We start from the raw sequence: 14,080 nt of genomic DNA on the forward strand, positions 1-14,080 counted from the left end.
GGTGATAGAAATAGAAGCAAAACAATGATGTTTGATGCTGAACTCACAATGTTTCTTCAAGACTTGTTAGTAAATGGCTGCTTATGTAACATTCATTTTAGCATTAGCATTAGCATTAGTCTCCAGCTCTTAATGGCTCAGTTTACTCTTTCCAGTTTGGAAACACTGAGTCTCTGTGAGATGAACTGAAAGTGTAACTCTACACATCAGACCCAACAGCTAGAACCATGTGTCCTTGTGAAGTGTCCTATTTGTGACTTTAACCTGGATAGTCAGTGGGGCGTTTGTACCTTGCAGAGGGTTAGCACCCTGGCTACTGTCCACAGTCCACATCATTACTCTAACGGCAGCCTTAACCTCCAAGCAACAACCGATATGCAGCCCGCCACGGAACTAAAGCCGCCTGAGTCCCAATTCTGGAGAGATGCATGAGCTGAGAGCGAACAGCTCACAGGGTTTGGACGCGTGACTGAAAAATAAAACTAAATCTATTAGGGACATCATCTCACGCATGTCCCTAAACTGTGGACAGGCAGGCTTTGTTTTGGTTTAAAAGTTATTCAGAGTTAGCGAGTGTGAAATTGCCCTCTGAGTGATGTCATCAGAGGACACTGAACCCTTGTTGTGTTAATTAGGGCTCAATTAAATGATGAGTATAATATAAAAAAAAAAAAAACAAGCCACAATGGCCACAAACCTCACTGAGGGACACTGTAGGAATACATATGTCCCTGCGCATGAATAGTTTGATTTAGCTGTATTCATGTCAATGTGAAAAAAATGCTTTACAGTGCACAGAAAATATCTGTGATTACTTCTGATGGACTGAGCATGATCTAAATGAGAATCACAGCATGTGTTGACTGAGTGGGACCAAGTTTGTGTGGTTCTGCTTATGATCAGCACATGTGAGTTGGAAAATAGGACCGTTTGTGCACTTTCTTTTTGTTCCTTCTCTTTGTTTCTTTCGTGTTAAAATATAGCCTGATAAAAAGGTTTCCCTGACACAACTAATGCAGTATTCATCAATTACAAAACTAATATGCAATCAATTAATCTGCATCATATCCATCATATGAGTGGCAGATTGACTCCAATATCTGATTAGGCCAATATTCATAAACCAATATGTCAGTCTAACCCCAGAAGGAATGTCAGTGCAAGTAGTAAAGTAAATTTTACATGAAGTACAATAAATGTTTAATTGCAGGAGAAATGCACTGTGTGCTTGCACTTGGCTGAGGGAGTGATGTCTTCGGACGTACTGACCTGTATGTATCCGCAGATGGACTTTGAGATGATGGGAGGTGCGGAAAGACTTGCCACAGTAGGGACAATCCTTGGAAGACGAGCCCAGGCTCCGCTCGCGATGCTGGGACAGAGGCGGCTGAATGCTCCCCGCTGCCTTTCCCAAGTCCTCCCCAACATCTGGAGCACACACAGAGACAGCACAAGGAGGGAGAGACAAATTGAAGGTGTGTTGAGTGCCATTTCAAACCGCCCCTTCACACATCACAACACAACATAACCCCCCACCCCCCACCCCCGACTCCCCCTTTCTCCTCTGTCTGTCTCTCTCATTGTCCCCTGTTTCCCTTCCTCAAATGTGCGAACACCACACAAAGTCAAACACATCAAACAGGTTCACGGGCCACGCTATTTTCCCCGCTGACAGAACGCTGACAGTTCATAAGCTTTTCAGTTTCTTTAGAAACACCATAGTCCTGAGATACAACCCCCACCAAACCCACCCGGCCACCCCCACACTCAACTCAAACACACCCTCCCTCAACACCACTATCTGCACCACCAACCCCCGTCCTTCTCTCCCCTGTTTTTTTTTTTCCTTCTTTTTTTATCCTTGCTATCATCATCATTCCTATTAAGCGCATGCCAGATTGCAGTGAAAATTAACAATACAAAATAAGACGGAGCGAAAGAGAGAAGAAAAAAAACAAAAAAACCCAGAGATAAATTGGGCTATGTCAGCATTGCAGGATCTCCTTGCATCTCCTCCTGCGACCCAATTTTGACAGGTAGTTGTCAGAGATATGATAGGGTGATAACGGTTTTGACCCCGCCCTCTGCCACTGCTGTTCACAGAAAAATTAATTAATTAATAAAAACGCACAAAAAAAAAAAAAAAAAAAAAATCCACAACGTGTAGTTTAGTGCGGCAGCAGTCTCTTATCATCACAATCACCTTACTGAATATGAATCAGAAAGATGAGTGGCAACAACCTGGGAATGTGTTGACAGTAGCATAATCTGAGGTGAGGGTGCCATCATCAGATTGTGCATGCTGGCCTTGTTATACTAAAGGTTAAGAGCCTGTGATGTGCTGACAGTCAGGGAATTTAAAGGCTTGAGCGACACAGTTAAGTTCAAAAAAGAAGCTAAAAGAAAGAGATAACAGATGTTTGACACGTCTCCTATCTTGAAGCTGTTAAAAATATCTTGTTCAAATAGCATTTGATGGACGTTACGATGCAGGGAGGTTCATCATCAACTCGCATGGCGCAGAACTGTCAAGACAGATTTACGGATTCACGGCTAAGTAAAAATTCATATTAAGATATCATTTCTTCTTTTATCAAAGGTCTCATATTTAACGCTTGCGCTGTCTTTTATTTGAAGTGTTGATATCCATTTATTTGATTCATTTTTGTTCTTATGAACTAAACGCCTCTTTTGTGATTGGTTGGCCACTTTGTTGGGGACTAAACTGAAATATGACCGTTATCCAATTTGGACTAGCTGTGGGGAATGGCTGAAGCTTTGTTGTGACATCACAATGTTTCTGAAGTCTTGACAGCTCATTTGTTGCGATTTCTGAGTAGAGACTTTGGACATTGCTCTGCTGGCTTTCACAGTATTAATATAGAACCTAGACCTGGCTCAAAATCAAACATGTGGCCATGATGTAGGACCTTTAAATGCCGGTGTTTCCCTTATTATTTTTTTTTTTCTGCTGCTGCCATGTCAATATCAACATTTACACATGTGAAATGTGCAGTGATCTGTGAGGCAACTGGCCAGTACACGAAGTCATGAACTTCACAAAATGAAATACACAGACAAACATGGTTCTTGTTAGTCGTGGCTATATTTTCACCATAAACACAGCAAATACAGTCTGTAACCGCCATGGTATGGAAAAAATGAAAAAAAAAAAAAACCAAACAAACAAACAAAAAAAAAAAACGTCAGCATGTCATTATGTGTGTGACCCGAATAAGCACAAATACATATTTATTTATTTATTAATATGTGCATAGAGAGGAGGGGAGGGAGCGCCGGAAAGAAAGAAAGAGAATCGAAATCGAGCAACCCACTCAGGCAACCATGCCGCACAATAAGGAACATTTTTTAACAGTAGCCTAATCTTTTCTCTTTTCTGTCGCTCCCCACCCCATTCCACCCCTCCTCTGTCGGGGAGTCAAATAAGGTTTACAGAATGGAAAGACCTAAGTCAGCAAGTCCCCCCCCCACACCCCCCGAGCCTTCCACCCACCCCCTCTACACTGACACTAGACACACAGCTCCATTCTGCAACACTGCTATCAGGCTGAAGGCTATTTATCACAACTGAAACTGAAGGGCAACCTAAATGTAAGTCTGTGACAATACACAGATACTAAATACCAGCTGCTTCTTCTTGGGTTTGGCAAATGTGTGGTTTAATTCTGTGTACTAACAAGGAGAGAGAAGCTGGGAGACAGGTCTTAAAAGCAGATGTTAAACTGTGGATCTCGCTTTTCACAGGAATTTAAACAATACGCGACAGAGCGCGGAGGGCTGCAGAAAGAAAGTGTGCGAGGAAAGAAATCACAGCGACAGAGACCGAGGAATGATCCTCCATAAATGGAACTGAGTGACAACTAAAGAGGAAAAACATGCAGGGTTGTTAAAAGGGAGACTTAAAACTGCGCTTCATCAGATCTACCTAAACCCACTTAAAACACTTTTAATAGCTTGAAGAAAATCTGACACCTCATTGAAATTATACTAAAACATGAATTGTATGTAAAATAGCGCCGGTGAAAATCTAATTTCCTGCATAATTTCAGCACAGTGTGAACATATGAACGAGCCCTCCACCGCCACCCCATTTTTTGTTTTTGCATTTATTTATTTATTTATTTATTTATTTGAATGCATTGAAAGGACAGGATCATGTTGACAGGAAATAAATAAATAAAAGTCAATACAATTCCCCCCAGTGCTCAGTCCAGGACTGCACCATACTGTAGCCATAGTTGCCTGCTCATAAACATATTTTGAGCGGTCTACTGTACAGATCCCCTTTTGGCAAAGATTCCTCAGATCGTGTAACAGACACTGGCCCACCTGCCCATCCCAGATGGGGATAAAATTAAAAAATCCAAAACACAGATTAGAAGCAGGGCCAACACCAGACCACACTTCCAAATACACACACACACAAGCTCTGGATGTCTGTTTTCTCTTTCGCTCTCTCTCTCACACACACACACACACACACTCTCTCTCTCACAGATAGACACACATGCGCGTGCGCGTCCTTGTGTGTCAGGGTTAATAGTGCCCCTGTAAGTAGAAGACACACTACTGAGACGATGAGAGTGTGCTCTCCTGGCATATAACGGCCCTTCAATAATAAATGGGCTTCACACATTCCCACACACACGCAGCACACACCATAAAGACAAGTAAAACACAACTTTCGCGGCATCCCTTTCTTGTCATTGCATGTAAACACATACACACACACACGTACATAGAAATATATACATATGGGCCCTGTGTCCTCACTCACGCTGGGCGAGGTGCAGGTAGCCAGGCCATCACAGGGCCAACACACAGAGACAGACAGAAACAAACAACCACTCACACAACTCAGAGTCAGCAGTTAACCCAAACATGATGTCTTCGGACGGTGGGAGGAAACCCACGAAGGCACAAAAAGGCCTCAGGCCGGGACCCGAACCAACAACCCTCTTGTTGTTGGGCAACCACTATGCCCACGTGCTGCCCCATATATACAGTACACACAAACATATACATACACACACACACAAATGAATACCTATAGGCCTTAGGTAAGTGTGAGGATGCACGTCATGCTGGTTGTCCAGCAGCATGCTCGTCTTTAATCAGTTTACTGATCCACAGCTTTTAATGTGGCTGTTCCAATTACTGTAAAAGTCATCCTGCTTCATATAACCGCAAATATTGACACTTTATTGCAAAACACATTTATGACATTTTGAAGGTCACCCCGTATATTAGGCATCATCGTTCACAGCTGGGTGTGTGATGTGGGGAGAGACTCTCGATCGCCTGTTGACACCCAGCCGTAACAACCCTCAGTGTATTGATTTTTGTTCCCCGGCTTCCATCTTTTTCTTTTTTTTTTTCTTTTATGCAAAGAAGATTCACTGCAGGAGACGCAACATTAAAGTGATTGTCACAGGTGAGCCTCTGGCTCCTCATATACAAGCCTGTAAAGGCCAGCTACTATCACTCTTCCACTTTGCCCACACTATTATAAAATTAAGAATCCCCCACTTATATTAGAGATATTTATATTTCACCATGTTGACAAATTGCTAGAATTACATTAATTTTGCATTTAAAAAGACAAATAGTGGCATTAAGGCCTGATGTATGACAGTAAATACAACATGATAATAAAGATGATACAGGGTTGGCAGGTTTGCTCCTTATCTAAACTGATTTTTTTAATGAAAACACATTTAAAATGAAATAAACACATTAATAAAAAAAAGGCAATGAAAATAAAAGAAAATCATTAGATTTTGCTGTTTATTTTTTTCAGTTACTTTGGCAGACGAGGATTCTTCATTATATCACAGGAATAAAAAAAAACATGATCTGGAATTATTTGATATTTAATATTTGACATTTAATAAAAAATCAGTATTTACCAGCCCATGCATCTCTCTCATCTAAATTTGTTGCAAGTGTCAGAGGCCCCTACGGAGTTGACATGTTTTATTTCAGCCAGACCTCATTTTCTGGCATTAATCCCCCACAATAGATCATAATCCATATCAAGAATGAAACCACTCATCTTTTAATTAAACATTCAAGCCACTACTACTTCTTCTTTTTTTTCTTTTTTTTCCCCTCCCCAAATTCTCCCATCAAACTCAAACGTTCAGACTGTTTGGATCTGTCGTCTACGAACCCCATCTCGCCTCTAACCCAGGAAAAAACATGACAAATGCAGAACTGTGACTGTGCTAGTACAAGAATATCACAGGGGGGGGGGAGAAAAAAAGGAGAAATACATGTATAATTCAGTTGTATCTGATCTGAGACCAGCTCCTCTCCCCTCTGCCTTTACTGGTGTCACGGCAGCATAATGGAACATGCCAGAACAAAGGCTCTGAGATCAGATTGGAGCAGAGTTGAGCAGGCCATCTGGGAGGCAGGCTGAGTATCAGTCATTCTGCCTGCTGTCTGCTGCACTCACACTCATGTACACACACTTCCCCTCTGACTAACTGTGTGCGAGAGTGCCACTGTGCACCTAAGTGTCTCTGTGTGCGTGCTTGTGCGAGGATGTGCATGCGTGTGTGTGTGTGTGTGTGTGTGTGTGTGTTTGTGTTTAAGACACTTTGCTCCCTTCAGTTCGTGCATCACCAGAAACGACGTGCACAGACAGAACCATTTGACAGACAAACACACGAGATGTACGGTGATAAGGATCTTTCGTAGTTTATACATTGAATTCATTACACCATGGGTGCGATGGTCCTATGTCTGTGTGTGCGTGTGTGTGGGTGACAGTGTGATGTGACAGTGGAAAGGAACAGTTACAGTATTTTGTGTAACTTTGAATACAATTGTATCTGTGTGTGTGTGTGTGTGTGTGTGTGTGTTTATATGGATACCCCTGGGACCGGGCATGCTGCCTACTTCTTTATGGCAGCCACACCCTGTTCCCATTAATGGAGATAATGAAAATGAAAAAAAAAAAAAAAAATCATCAACAACAGCAAAAAATAAACAGCAAAGCCAGTGATTATGTGTGCATATATGGTACCAGGGGTGTGGGCTGATGGTGGCAATGGCAGTGGGGGGGGGGGGTGTTGTTGGGTGTGTGGAGGGGTTGCCAGTCCTTAATGGTGCTCTTTCAATCACACTTTGCACTCTAAACGTTTTGTGGTTTTGATTAGTATGATATCACTTTCAGGAAATAAAACTGGAGGGGAAAAAAAAAAAAAGCACATCAGTCATAAAAACACAAGATGTTTTGCGTCTTGCTCAGCCATTATTCTAATGCGTCACGTGACTCCTGTCGAGGCCCAGCGGCCTCTCCCCGTAGTCAAATGACTGACTGGGGGATGAGGGAGGGCAGGCGGCAGTGGTGGTGGTGGTGGTGAGGAGGGGGTTGACGGAAACAGTTTGAAAAGGGGAAAGATATTAAGAGAGATTGGGTGAGAGAGGGAGGGCGGGAGGGGAAAGAGAGAAAGAGTAAAATGTGATGACATCATTTGAAAGGCATTAGGCTTTTAAAAATGCGCCCGGGGGGACTTGGATTTCCTTACACCAGAGCAACACAACACCATCCGGCCTGATGCTCGCTTGCTCTCTCTCGCTCTCTCTCTCTCTCTCTCTCTCTCTCACACACACACACACACACACACACACACACACACACACACACACACACACACACACACACCTCCCGACACCCCATTCCCCTCTCGTTCTTTTTTTGATTTGGACCACTGCCATCTTTGTGAGCGTCTGGTTCATGCGAGTTAATCAATTTGAGGTTTAGTTACACTGCTGATGCTAGCATTCTAGCCACTGCTAGAACGTAATCTGAACTCGCAGAATTTATTAACCAAACACCAATTATCATTAAACACCACTGCATTATCCCCCTCCTTTTACTACCTGACAAGGACTACTTAATGAAATTTCAGATTAAAGTTATTTGGTCCGTGATTTATAGGCATTGAGAAAGTCCTAATGCAAGGCTCTCTTAGTGTCTTATATTGTGCAGATGCTTTTGGTATTTTTCTTTTTTTCTCTCTATGGGAGCTCACTAGGGACATGAAAAGTCTCTGAGGTATTACAGCAACCAGGTCTAGACCAAGAACAAGAAGGAGAATAAGAAGGGGGGGGGCAACTGTGCTCCAAATTTTCATGAAGCATCCTTACCCCGTACTTGTTGTTTTCCTCCTGACCCTGTCGAGCAACAGAGATAAGACCAAACACAAAATAAATCGTGAGAAGAAGAAGAAGTACAAGAGGGGGAGAAAAAAACTAAACAAACAAAACAAAAAACAGAAATCGACAAAAATAAAAATAAAAGAAATGTAAGTTGTTGTTTACCCCCGCAATGTTTGTGAGATGAAAACAGCAGCAGAATGTGTTACATATAAGGCGGTGGGGTAAACAGGGGCACCAGATGTTCTTTGATGTTAATAATGGCATTTATTATTAATATTAATTAGACCGCATTCAGCAATACATTTGGGCCATTTCCAAGTCAATTAAGCAAAATGGCATTCGGGAGATGTTGAAACGACATTTTAAGGCAGGTGTTCAGCAATCCCCTAATAAAACATTTTTGCAGCTCCTGAAAAACAAGCCATTCTGAGGCAAATTTTATTTATTTCCTCCTTTGTTAACTCTTCCTCGGCATTTCACTCCTGTTGTGAACGCTCACAGTTTGAGCATATCTCAAAAAAACCACATAGAGTATCAGTTCTAGATTTAGCTGGCATTATCTAATTTAAAAAAAAAAACAAACAAAAAAAAAAAAAACCAAGAAAAACGGTATGTGCTGATTCTGAGCGTGTTGCATCCGTACATGAACAAAGTGTGGCCATCCACACTTCATTAAAGAAGCGAGGGCAGGAGAGGGTTACTCCAGATATGAAATCACAATTGATCATCACGATGATAGTAAGAAGAATACTTTGAGGGTTATTGATGGCTGCTCCATGGAGGGTTTACATTCTTCAGACAAAACCTGAACAAATTCACTTTTTGGGTTTTAAATGCTTTTATCTGTTAGGCCCAATCTACAAAGTCAACTCCGCCAAAACCCCCTAGGACCAGGACACAAGGTTCCTGTTCCACAGAATCTAATTAGACAACGTAAGCCAGAGGCCTCACACCAGTGTGTGTGTCTTGTCTATATCATCTAAATAATCCCAGGCTAGACGTGTAAGGATAAGTACACACACACACACACACACACACACACACACACATTCTAAAGCCCTATTTGGTTTAATCTAGACCTTTGAATAGGATCCTGCCACACCTCGCGGACCAATTGAGTGTTTATGAGTGTGTGTGTGTGTACGCTTCATAGCTTTGCTATTTGGCGGCAGGCCCTTTTTATTCAAAGCTTGTGGAGGCAGCAGCCTTACAATGGTACATTAACAATCTGTGCGTTCATTTATCAGTGTGTGCGATGTGGACTCTCCGTTCATGGCGCGCTGCGCTTTTCATGGCTGAAAATTAATGAACAAGCCTCCCCTCGCAACAAACATGCACCTGTGCTGCAGAGATGCTAATCACAAACATTTATATTTATTAGTGAACAACCGCACTAAAACTGGAGATGTGGAGGAGAGAGAGATAGAAGGGAGGAGAGGAAAGGATGGGAGAAACAGAAGGAGGAGAGTCCCCCCCCCCCACCACCACCACCACCACTTCTTTTTTAAACCTGTGTAGTGGAAGGGTTGTAGTTTCAGTTGTGCCCAATTTTGTTAAAGCCATTTATTTGAAGCACTTTCTTGAATGAAAGGGGAGGGGTGGCATGGAGGTGCGGCATCTCTTCAGGGGGAGTGTGATCTTCACGCTGTGAAGATTATTTCTCCACAACTATCAGGTGAAGGGCACTGCTGCAAAAGAAAGAAACGGAAGGAAAGAAAGGAAAAGAGGCAACTGATGCAAAATCAAAATGTGTAGAAATGATTAAATTTGGGGAGGGACCAAAACTCAGCCCCTGTCATTGCACAGGTGGGAATGATGGACAGCGCAGACGACTGCCTCTTCCGTTTTGGATGCTTTGCCTTGCCTCCGTTCCTCTCTTTCTTTCTCATCTTCCACTCCATCCTTCTTTCTCCCCTCTTCATTTCTCCTCCTCTTCCTTCCTACTCACATACTGACAGAAGGTGGCTCTCTCCCTCAGTAAAGGCTATGCCTCTGCCCGGCTAAGGGAAGAGGAATGGTGTCTGGCACCAGCCCACCTTTGTTTCCCCCCCTCTTCAAGTCTCAGGCTTCAAAGAGCATTGGAAAAAGACCTACTAAACACACACACACACACACACACACACACAAATGCACACACATTCAAATGTCTGAGGGAGCACTGATGTCTCACTAACTTTATCATTCTAGCAGGGTGATCATAGCCTCGTTGAGAGGCTGTGGATGATGCTTGAGGGTGTATGAGTGTGTGTGTGTGTGTGTGTTTGCATGTGTGCGTATGTGTGTGTATGTGTACATTAATGAGTGTAAGTGTGTGTGTTGTCCACCACTGTCTGCATGATAGCACAAAAGGCAGATGGGGACAGAGGTGGGTGTCTTTTAGGACATGAAGGCAAGAGCAATTACTAATGTGTTTGTCTGTGCATTTGTATACACACACACTTGCTAATGTGTGTGTGTGTGTGTTTGAGTGTGTTGTGCTATAATAATTAGGCTGTATATTCATCATGCCCCCTCTCAGTCTGTGTTGGCAGGAAGTGGTGTGGTTACCATTAGTGAAGGATGACTAGGTTGCTGTGTCTTTTACTGGGGTACTGCTGGCTTCCTCCTGATAGATAAATGCAAGGAAAAGAGAGGACAGGGAAGGAAAGGAAGGGATTTTAGACAAGGCATGAAGGAGAAAGGGAAAGAAAAGTAAGTGGTGACAAAGAAAATGTAAGGGATAAGAAAGATTTAAGCGACGAAGGAAAATGAAAGGGTGGGTGGGATATTACATCAAATTAGGAAAGGGAAGGAAAGGGAAGGAAAGGAAAGGGTTTAGAGTGATACAAGAAGGAAAACAAAGAGGGTTAGGGTTAATAAATTAAATACTTTACAAGAAAGCGTTAGGGAAAAACAAAAATGAAAAACGAAGCAATGAAACAACAAGGACAAGGAGGAAGCCACATTATAAAATAGCAAAGAGGGAAAAAGGAACCAGTTATGTTGGAGGAAAAGAGGAAGGAGGAAGGAAAAATAATCGATAACAGAATATAGCAAAAAAGAAACATCTGGAAACTAAATGAAACAAACAGAAGGAAGGAAATACTAATTTACCATTTAACAACAAAAACAGATAAAAAAAAAAAAAAGTGAAATAGATGAAATGAGAACTGGGCCTGACAGGATACTAAAGGAGGTGAAATGCAAAGGAAGGAAAACAGAGTCGGCCGCTGTCACCCATATGTGAGAGCCACCCTGTTGCACTGGTCCTTTAACACTGAGTAAAGTAGGACTCCTCCCTAAGCCGCCATTGATTTCCTATTCATTCCCGGGCATGCTAAATCAACAGTAAGCACAATAGTCCAATCATCAAGCTCAGCTATAGTGCGACCACTTCTGTCCCACCCTCCATCCACCTGGCAGTGGACAGAGTCTTTACTGTACACTGCATCAATGCTCTGCACACCACAGCCATTAGTGGCGTTATTTTCCATCAATGAAAATGAATCAATTAAGCCTCATTAAGGGGTGCATATTAAGGTGGAGTAATTATCTGGTGGGGAATGTACAGTGATCGATAGCTCGGGAGCATAAATGTGCACTTAAAGACATATATTACCACAAGAGGCAATGAACACTTTTAACAAGGCCACAGTGGAGGGGGAGCTAAAGTGGGTAAATCTGCTTCATGTCATGCATACATATTGTGTTTGTGTGTGTGTGTGTGTGTGTGTGTGTGTGTGTGTGTGTGTGTGTGTGTGTGTGTGTGGATAAGAGACAGTGAGACTACAGCTCCCACTGTAGCCTGGTCCGACAGTAAATCCAGAGACCAAGGACGCGTCCCGTTTTCCTCTTCTATGAACTTGTCCAGCGTCTTGGAAAATGAAATAAAAAGATTTATATTGCGGCTGCAAACATCCTTCCTCTGTGGACGTATGAGCGCGTGTGGAAGCGAGACAACGGCCAGAAGAAACGCTTTAAAAATAAACGAGAGGAAGGCTGCCCGGATTTAGTGAGAGAAGGGAAGTTTTTAAACACTCAAGGCCTTCGCCCGGTGGCCACCCGCATATAAACACACGTGCATGCACACACGTGCACTTCCCAACACACACGCACGCACACACACACAATCCCATGCATAATGCCTATTAAAGAGCACGCTTCGTCCCAGTCGCATAATTTTAATTTGTTATGAAGGTCATTGACAGAAAGTAATAATCACCATTGGGGATCTAACAATTTGCCATTTCAGAACACTGAGGCACTGATGACTCAACTATTAATAGACTGAAGTGCACCCACACCCACCCACCCACCCTTGCCCCACTGCCTCTACACCCACTGTCCTCTTAAAAGACAAAAAAACAAAAAAAAAAAAAACAATTTCAGTACTCTTCTTTATTTCTTGACACTCATCCCCCATTCACACACGCACACACAGACACACACGCTGCCTAAAAAATGTATCACCTTTTATCCGGGGAGGGCTATATGATATCTGGCGGCAAATGGGAATGGGAAGCTGTCAGGAAACCTGCCATGCGAGGTATCTCCTGGAAAGGCAAGGAAAGGCGACTTACACTGTAAAAAAAAAAAAAAAAAAAAGAAAACGAAAATGAAAAGTAAACTAAAACAAACAGCTTTTTAATTCTAATTTTTGTTTCTCGCTTCGAGCCTCGCGCCCGAGGAAACGCCAGGGCTGCCTGCGCTGAGCTGATGAATTGTTAAGCACCCCCCCATCCCCTCCTCGCTTTTTTTTTTTTTTTTAACAAACAAACACGCAGAGAGACACAATAACAAGTTTATTATAGACCAACTCATTTATTCTCTGCTTTAGCATCACCCAAGCCATTCAGACATATGTGTCTGGCATTTGTCGGCAAACAAATAAGTCCGAGCTTAAGCTATTTTTATCTAGCGCAAGAGCGTTTGTTCTTTTTAAGTGATCGTCAGCGTTTGGGCCGAATAGAATGGGAGTTGGAATCCTTTATCTTTCAGAGGCTCAACAACTCAAGACTAATTACAAATTAATCTGGATCTGGATATCTGCAATAAGAGGGCCCCAATAAGAACTTGTGGTGTGCTAAGAGGGACTATCTGTTATATATTTATAGGGGAGCTCAACGCATGGAGAGGGAGAGGCAGGCCGCAGATGCAGGCGGCCGAAGCCCAAAAGAGAGTAGCTCATAATTGCCTGCTTTTCTATATCCAAGCAGCCACATCAAGGCTGAGGATTGTGGATATTAATAATTGATCATTAGCTTGATAGGGCAGCACATGCTCAAGTTTTTAGCGGTGGAAGCTTGATGGCCATTTTAGGTCTCTCCTCAGGGTCTTGAGCACAGTTGCTATACTTGTGGAGAAAGTCAAGTGGGCTCATTGTAATAAATAAAACACTATTGCCCTAAACAAAAGGAGGTCATATCACCGTGATCTGTTGTGTATTTAATGCATTGGCTTGCTAACATTGTCTCTTTTCACTTTTTAATGGTAAAAATTTGCACCATCAATCCAGATTCAGAACAAATTTGAGTGATTGATGTAAATTTTTTGTCTCTGAATGCATGGTTAGACGGCGTCTTGTGCTTGTAGTAACTATGATGGTAGGAACCAGACAAAGACAGAACAAAGTTCGACCAAGTCCTGGTCAGCACAAGTTTGCTACATCAATGTTTCCTGCGTGAAACCAATCAAAATCGGTTCTTTCAACACATTCAAATGTATGTTCATTACGGTAACCATGGTGACAAAGGTCTCACAAAACTTAAAAAAAGAAACCTCACAGAGGTCAAACTTCTGTGTCTAAACATTAACCTTATTATTGTTACCATGACGGCAGAGGCCTGGATGCTTGCTACAAGTACATCCCTATATAATGCAATTTTGTTAACATGACAATGAAGATCCA

At 42.5% G+C, this 14,080-nt stretch overlaps 1 protein-coding gene across 1 annotated transcript in view; it reads right to left on the reverse strand.

Annotated features, from left to right (window-relative positions):
- Window positions 1-14,080, reverse strand: part of znf536 (zinc finger protein 536) — a 199,025-nt gene that overhangs the window by 48,257 nt on the left and 136,688 nt on the right. The window contains exon 6 of the mRNA XM_029497423.1: window positions 1,270-1,428. Coding sequence (XP_029353283.1) covers window positions 1,270-1,428 — 159 coding nt within the window. The remainder of the gene's footprint in view (window positions 1-1,269; window positions 1,429-14,080) is intronic.

The sequence above is a fragment of the Echeneis naucrates genome, chromosome 3 (genome assembly GCF_900963305.1).
Source record: "Echeneis naucrates chromosome 3, fEcheNa1.1, whole genome shotgun sequence".
Taxonomy (NCBI): domain Eukaryota; kingdom Metazoa; phylum Chordata; class Actinopteri; order Carangiformes; family Echeneidae; genus Echeneis; species Echeneis naucrates.